Source organism: Leptonychotes weddellii, chromosome 3, assembly GCF_054177405.1.
Source record: "Leptonychotes weddellii isolate Sample4059 chromosome 3, ASM5417740v2, whole genome shotgun sequence".
NCBI lineage: Eukaryota > Metazoa > Chordata > Mammalia > Carnivora > Phocidae > Leptonychotes > Leptonychotes weddellii.
The window spans coordinates 63167897-63176542 of NC_138371.1; the positions used below are offsets into that span (position 1 = coordinate 63167897).

The 8646-nt window shown below is 39.8% G+C and overlaps 1 protein-coding gene across 2 annotated transcripts in view; it reads left to right on the top strand.

Annotated features, from left to right (window-relative positions):
• The window catches only part of IFIH1 (interferon induced with helicase C domain 1), a 56434-nt gene extending 48876 nt beyond the window's left edge, over nt 1-7558 (top strand). The window contains exons 13-16 of one of the 2 annotated variants that reach the window (XM_081814298.1): nt 1144-1305; nt 4668-4858; nt 5383-5476; nt 5575-7558. In XM_081814298.1, the coding sequence (XP_081670424.1) occupies nt 1144-1305; nt 4668-4858; nt 5383-5476; nt 5575-5754 (627 nt within the window). In that variant the 3' untranslated portion in view covers nt 5755-7558. The remainder of the gene's footprint in view (nt 1-1143; nt 1306-4667; nt 4859-5382; nt 5477-5574) is intronic. The other variant, XM_081814299.1, reaches the window with a different exon arrangement.
• The last annotated feature ends 1088 nt before the right edge of the window (nt 7559-8646 follow it).

Genomic DNA, 8646 nt, shown 5'->3' on the forward strand with positions numbered 1-8646 from the left:
TTTTTTTTTAAAGATTTTATTTATTTATTTGAGAGAGAGAGAATGAGAGACAGAGAGCATGAGAGGGAGGAGGGTCAGAGGGAGAAGCAGACTCCCCGCCGAGCAGGGAGCCCGATGCGGGACTCGATCCCGGGACTCCAGGATCATGACCTGAGCTGAAGGCAGTCGCTTAACCAACTGAGCCACCCAGGCGCCCCTAAATCTCTTTTTTAAATGCATTAAATTGCATCCTTGCATGGAAGTCATGGAAGACCAAGATAACCAGATAACCACCAAATTAAGAAGTAATTGTATTTCAAGAGTTAGTCTGTTAGCAGTTTATAAATAACACTGAATGCATTTTTTTTAAAGATTTTATTTATTTATTTGAGAGAGAGAGAATGAGAGACAGAGAGCATGAGAGGGAGGAGGGTCAGAGAGAGAAGCAGACTCCCTGCCGAGCAGGGAGCCCGATGCGGGACTCGATCCTGGGACTCCAGGATCATGACCTGAGCCGAAGGCAGCCGCTTAACCAACTGAGCCACCCAGGCGCCCCAACACTGAATGCATTTTTATACAGATCATATTATAGTTGGTAGTTAGGTTCCTGGGCCAGGTCACAACATTTTTTCTGTTACTCAAAATGTACCTAAAGATCAATTTCTAAAGGGGACTATAGAAATTTATCACCATGTTGAGCATGTTTTCATGGGGAAATGTTCTCAAAATCCAATGTTGCTACCAGGAACAGAATGCCTTCTCACCAGCCCTGGTGTCAAGGTCAGAGACGCTCCTTCTTGCCATCCATATCTCCTACCAGGCTGGAGGAGTGCCTCCCCAGTCCAAGTCAATGACGCTGGTTCCCAGGGTTGAGAGCAGGTTCCTGGGAACAAAAAGGGTTGACAGGATGGTCTTGTGTAATTGAGGGTCTTGAGGGTTGGGGTGGTAACCTAACCATCATTGCTCTCAAACATTGTTCATTAAAGTGCATTTTGAATTTCAAATAACCGACTTACAAAAAATAGATAATAACTAACTTTATAGAGAATAGAGAAATTACTTGAAGGCTGGGACACTGAGCAATGAATACCATTCCAGGCCAAAAATGAGAGAGTTCACAGAAAGGCATAACCCTTCCTTTACTTGATTTCTTTATGTTCTCAGGCCCGTGGTCGAGCCAGAGCTGATGAGAGCACCTACGTCCTGGTTGCCCACAGTAACTCAGGAGTTATTGAACGTGAGATAGTTAACGATTTCCGAGAGAAAATGATGTATAAAGCTATAGACCATGTTCAAAATATGAACCCAGGGGAGTATGCTCGTAAGGTATTGTTTTTGGCCCTTTGAATTTATTTTTCACTTTAAAGTGGCTGCATGTGGTTGCCATTGATAGCTAAGTGGCTAAGTCTCAAGACAGAAATTGTGCTGAATTTTAAGTTCCAGTTGGGATGAGCTGTGCTTAGTCCAGATTCACATACAAAGAATCAAGATCTGTGATGGGCAGAAATTGTCAGGCTGCTGTTCCAGTGAAACCAACCATAAACTTTGATGATATAAATTTAGTCTGCCCTTGATCAGAAACACTAGTATGTCTCACCCACTCAAGGCAACCTGGTAATTTTGGTTTGGTTCAATCTGTTTGTACAGGCACAAGTTTTTCATTCCAGAAATCTCTATGAAGTGCCTACTGTGTGCCAGGCAATGTTCTAGAAAGAGAGAACATGGTAGCAAATAACACAGACAGATCCCTGCTGCATGAGGCTTATAGAGTATACATAATGAGATTTGAGGAGGAGAAGCAAGAAACAGAAATGAAGCAAGAAATGCATCCCACAAGGATAAATGCTACAGAATTAGAATAAGACAATATGAAACAAGTCATTAGATGAATACTGTATAGATTGGGTATTTGGGGAAAGTCTCTTAGAAGGAGTGACATTGAGGCTAGATACATAATATGTCATCGGCTTCATCTCAATTTACTAGCGTAGAGTCATTTGAGCTGCAGGAGGAATGCAGTGAAGGAAGAATGCATTTCTACAATATTTCAGGAAATCCCCCATACCACTGAATTAAAGACTGTAACTACTATAATAGCAAACAATCCATTTAGAAGAAAATTCACACCCTTGCATATGGGTGTGAATGTTAGTTTCTTAACATTGGAATTGGCTCTACCCTAAATAGAGTTTCACGAAAGGGATGCTTTTAAATTGGTGTGCATTGCTATAACCAACTCCAAGGTTTCCTGGCCAGGTTTCTACACAAACTTATATTTTAAAACCCCTTTAAATGTAAGGCAAACCAAACATTTGGTAATGTCAAATCAAACATCTGTGGCCAAATAATGTCACTGGAAAGTTAATCCAGTGAATATTTTCAAAGATTGATGTTTCAAGACGAGGTGTTTTGGGTAAACTCTAGGCCATCTCCAGAGTTTATGAGTCGAAATTTTCCAGATTATGCCTACAGTAAGATACAGTCTCTTTGGGGGCCCCAGAATCAACTACCTTTTTAGGTTTCCTTTGGCTAAGAGACCTGCCTTCCTAAAGCTACTCCAGGCTGACAAACTCAGAGCAGGGACGGCAATGATGCAGGGGCACATTCCACTACTGTTCTGTTTGGCTCCCTTGGCAGACATCTCTACAGCAGACATCGCTACTAGGTCCCAGCACTCCCTTCTTCTGAGTTAAGAATCCTTTTCAACACAATTTTCAGGCAGCCGCTAATAAATGGTGAGCACTGACACAGAAGGTGAGGTCTGTTTTCCATGCCTTATACAGAATTTGTACCTAACTGAAAGCCTTTAAATCAAACTTCTAGAAACAATGTGAAGATTTGAAGCATTTTCCCTAACAATGACTCAACAACTTTTCCCACATCATTACATTATTTTTTAATTTTTTAAAAAATTTTTTAAAGATTTTATTTATTTATTCATGAGAGACAGAGAGAGAGAGAGAGAGAGGCAGAGGGAGAAGCAGGCTCCCAAGGAGCAGGGAGCCCGATGCGGGACTCGATCCCAGGACCCTGAGACCATGACCTGAGCCGAAGGCAGACACTTAACCATCTGAGCCACCCAGGCGCCCCATCATTACATTTTATTTAGACTTTGACTCACTGCAGCTATGCCTCCCATATATTTCTTATGCTTTGTTTTATTTTTTTGCCCCTCTAATTGTTTCATATTCTTTACTATTTTGGAACTAATCCTTTAGTTCCTGGTGTCCTGGATACATACCCATACACTAACCTTAGATTTATTTTTATTTTTCCTATCAAACCTACAGGTGTTCCTTGATTGCCCACCATGTACGTGGTCCTATGCCAAATCATCTTTTATCAGCTCACTGAATTATAAATATCTTGCAAGAACAACCTAATTGTTATCATTTACATGACAGTCTTTGTACTTGTCCGATTAAATTATTATATGGCCCATGGGTTGCTCACAAGGTTTAATTTTCTTTTTTGTACTAAATATGGCTATCTTGAATCAAAGCCCAAAACAGAGAGTCAAAGTTGGACCATTCGGCTTTGTTCATCAGCACGGATAGTTTGCATTTACTAAAACTTCCCCTTAGCCTTCAGGAAAACAATGACTTCCTCCACAATTTAATATAAATTTGCCATCTGAGAGAGATTCAGTTTAGAGGTAAATTACTTAAGAACCAGGTTTTCCTACTGTGAATTGGTATAGTGTGAGAACTGGCCAGTGCCTATCTCAAGTTTTGTGTCTCTACATTGTTTCTGTTATAAAATAAATTATGCCACTAACCACAGGGCCCGGAATACAGGGGTTTAAGGACTTATTCTCTCATAAGAAATGTGGGCAATCTAGACCCATATGATAGCTCCATGATGTCGTGAGGAAGCCAAGACTCTTCTCTGTCTCTCTTCTTTGCCCTCCTAATATTTGGTTTTCATTATCCAGGTCAAAGATAGTTTTTTGAAATTCTACTGTCACATGCTCATTTCAGGCAGGAAGAAGAAGATGGAAAAGGCAAAAAGTGCATATGGCAGCTATCTGATACTTAAGGAGTCTTTCTGGAAATTCTGTTCTTATGTCTCACTGACCACTGGCTTGGAAATGTAGTCATTTAGCTAGCATATTCCCACCCAGGATGCGATTATAGTTCTGTTCCCAGTAAGAATGGAAACTGGGTGGGAAGCCAGTAGTTTCTGCCACAGATGTGTAAAGAGGAGATTGACTAAGATAGCGAAGGGTCTAGAAATTATGTGTGAGAAAAGCTTAAAGTAACTGGGGAGCTTATCTCAGGTAAGAGAAGATGATTGGTAATATGCAATAGCACTGTTTGTTCTTCCAAGATATTCCATGTAAAAGAAGGTTTAGACTTGTTTTATGAGACAGAATTAAAAGTAATGGTAAGGTAGAGAGTTTAGAGGGTAAGTTTTTTGTGGAATATTGCTAAGGACTTTCTCACAATAGAACTTGTCTAAAATGGGGTAGGTTGTTTTCAGAACACCAGAGGGTTCCACATTTTCTTATCATAAGGAAGGATTATATGCTAAATTCTTTGGAGGAGATTACCTCATTATATTTATTTCTGGACTATGGCCAAGTGTACATTTTCGTTACTATCTAAGATCTCTGAATTCCGGGAGAATTACTTCAGTCAAACTATGGGGAAAAAAAGAAACGTTGTTTGTTTTTTTTCTCAATGCAGATTTTGGAATTACAGATGCAAAGTATAATGGAAAAGAAAATGAAAATCAAGAGAAGTATTGCAAAGTACTGCAAGGAAAACCCATCATTAATAAATTTCCTCTGCAAAAACTGCAGTGTGCTAGCCTGCTCTGGAGAAGATATCCACGTTATTGAGAAGATGCACCACGTCAACATGACACCAGTATTCAAGTAAGTCCAGGAAGACTCAATTTTAAGTTTCTTTATAGGAGGTGAAGTAGCTTGTATTGTGAATGTTCTTTGAAAATAGTACAAATGAGACTCATCATTTGTCAGAACTTCCCCTCCTTTAGCCCCCACATCATATCGCCATTTCAAGTGTCATTTTTTTTTTTCAAATACTGCACGGGGGCAGGGAGGGAGAAGTGTTAAAACCCAAAGCCATTTTGATCCAAGGCACGTTAGTTTGGTGTGTACTCATATGTGCTCTCAGAGTTTTGGACAACTTAAGTCTCATTAAAATAATAGGCAGACTTGGAAGAAGCCACCAAAGGCAACATGACCCTTGGGAGGTGTGTGTGGAAAGGGGGCATCTGCCTGATGATCCGCAGGGGTGAAAGGAGAGAAGGAATAAGATGTGGGATGGGCACGCCTACAGATGAGCGTCAGATCCAACAGCATATACCCATAGGCTGCATATTTGTCCATTGCAAATTCTCAGAGATTTTTTTTTTTTTACTTCTTGATAATTTTAGGGAACTCTACATTGTGAGAGAAAACAAAGCACTACGAAAGAAATTTGTAGACTATCAAACAAATGGCGAGATTATCTGCAAAAAATGTGGCCAAGTGAGTAAATTGCTGTGTGCTTATTTTCACTTTGGCCAAAAGGAATCCTTAATTGAATGTGCATTTAATTTTTCCTCTCACTCCCTTCTGTTTTTCAGGCTTGGGGGACGATGATGGTGCACAAAGGCTTAGATTTGCCTTGTCTCAAAATAAAGAATTTTGTAGTGGTTTTCAAAAATAATACGCCAAAGAAACAATACAAAAAGTGGGTAGAATTACCTATCACATTTCCCGATCTTGACTATTCACAATATTGTTTGTGTAGTGATGAAGATTGACATTTGATTTGAGAACCTTTAAAAATATTATCAACTTAACATTTAATATGATACTGATATAACATTTTTACTATACTCCAGAACTGATGTGAGGATTAATAAAATCATTGCTTTACTCTCTGTTGAGCTGCATGGAGGAAGATAATATAATATGCTTTCAAGAATCAATCTTGTTGGTGGGCAGGGATAAAGAATACTCACCAATAATAATTAGTGTGGAGCATTACAGTATGTGGAAAGAATGCTGGAGTATAAATGAGGATCCAAGGTATCGCTATCAGTCCTGTCACCAATCTTCAAAATAAAATTAACCAAATCAGTTCATCTTTTTGAACCAGTGTCCTTATTGGTGAAATGGTTGTATTATTATTTGCCTTGGCTTTCATTAGTTTTCTATTGCTACACAACAAATTACCACAAACTCAGTGGCTTAAAACAACAGCCCTTTATTATTACACATGTTCTGTAGGTCAGAGGCCTGGACGGGGGCCTCTGCACAGGGTCTCAGAAGGCTGAAATCAAGTTGTGGAGCAGGTGATGTTTTCATCTGGATGCACTGGGCCAAGAATGACTTCCAAACTCTCTCAGGCTGTTGGCTGTCATCTCCTTGTAGCTGAAGATGAGGATTCCGGTTTTCTTGCTAGCTGTCCACTGGGGATCACTCTGAGCAACGAGGGCTGTCCTCACCATGTGGCCTGCTCACAGCTGCTTTCTTCTTCAAAACCAGCAGGACAATCTCTCTTTTGTGTGCTAAGAAAATCCTAACTGGAATCACAGGAGTGACTATCTCATTATACTTATAGGTTCTGCCCACACTCAAAGTGAGGGGATTTTGAGGGCATATACGCCAGCAGGCAGAAATCTTGGAGGCCATCTTAGAATTCTGCCTCTCCCACCACTTGTCCAGCTTTTGTGAGTAAGTGATGATATATGTGTACATATGAAACCACTTTGAAAAATATGAAGCACCCTCAAAGGTGAGGTATTATGAAGCAGCAGCATCAGGTAACTCAAGGCTTATTTTTCAGCTTTCCCTCCATGAACATAACACTGTGCTCAAGGAAGATTACCTGTCAGTGGAGATGTCTAGGGCTCACCCAGGATTTAGCAGGGAGCAGATGCTGGATGTTACTAGAGAATAAAGAGAGAGTGTCTACCTCCTCTTGTCCCTAACCCCAGGTAGAAGGGTAACCACTCTGTGACTGTGATATTTTCAGTGTTTCCCAACTAAGTACGACCACGTGGAGACGGACACAGGGCCCAGCCTTCAAGACATTCTCCCAGCAGACAAGTAGCCACTTTTAGCATGAAGACCCACATGACTGACACAGGGCCACAACTGACCATTTTAACCCACACTTATTTGGATGGTCCGCTGCATGGAAAGTGTTACCTCCTACGACTAAGGAGAAACAAAATGTTGGAGGGAGTGAAAAGAAAATTCTTCTGTGGTTTTGATGGATTCATTAACATTCAGTCTAACATTAGCTTTTGTTGATAAGAACCAAACAAAGATGGATATTAACCAATCAGAACTCTTGGGAATGCAAGAGGACAAAAGAAGATTGTGGTTTTCTTAAAATACTTTTTAAAAACTCCAGCTGACTCCATTTAAAGTATTGCTGTCTTCTAGAACATTTTGGAAACTATGCAGGAAACCAAATGCATAAAATAGCTAAATGTACTACTGTAACATATGTAGACTGTTTTTGAGGTGTCAACAAATATCAGGTTTTTTCATCTGTGTTTTCCAGTAATTTCTTTTTCAATAAAGAAGTGTTACTTCTACCTCAAAGTTTTAAAATACGTGTTTCAAATAGTATAAAACTTAACATGTGATGATACCTGAAAGCTCAAACTATGGTGCAGGTAATAATTGCAGCATTTTGATCGAACGTTACTGAACAGTTTAATACTTTGAATATTCGGGGATGATTTACAGAATATGCTCATGACATATAGACATCAACCTGGAGTTCTAAGGTCTAGTTTTCATCCCCACAAAACCTTAAGTTGGCTGGCGCACTTTGGGCAACCTCATCTCACACAGGTCCTGTGTTTCCTCTCCTGGAAAATGAGCAACTGGATTAAGTGGTGTCAAAGATTCCTTACAACTCTGGCATTGCCCTAGTCTATGCTTCTGGCTCCCTGGCTGCTTTCATTTGGAGAACTTGTCTAATGACTTGTGGCAATATCAGCTGTGAGCTAAATACCTGGCAAGCACATTACACATTCGAAGGTAGCTCGTATCTGCTAAAGGGCATTGCAGGGGTCTCACAGGACAGGTATATTGGCTGGAGTCATGCGTTTCAAGGCAGGTTTGAAAAGCCTGGAAGTGTCAGGAAATTTTAGAACAAGAGGCATTTCCAAGCCAGTAGATCATTGGCCAACCTTGTGGATAGAAGACTGTAAAGGTTTTATACCAAAAGTTTGAGATCATTTCAGGCCATATGAAATTAAAATACAATAGTTTACAGTTTATACAAACATCTTGCCTGTAAAGCATTGAGGCAGCACCTAAATGAGTAAGAAGTGGTTTTCCAAAGGACCGTGAGGGCATGTCACAAGCAGATGTTGAAAGCATAAAACACTGTAAGAGAGGTGAATTATGTAGTTATAATTTTAATTAGGTTCTGTCTTTACCTTCAAGAATAATGTGACAATGTTGTTGTACTGAACTGGTCAGCAATGAAAAAGAATGAGAGAGAGAGATTGGGCTGTAGCATGTCAACAGTAATTTTTGTCCAACACAAATGGTGATTTTATTTGTTTCTAAATCCTTAAACCTTTTACTTAGGTCATAGGTTATAAAACAGGAAATACAGATGGAAAGCATTACAGATGTTTTTTGTAATTTTTAGGTATTTTCCACACAGAGTATTACCAAGTTCC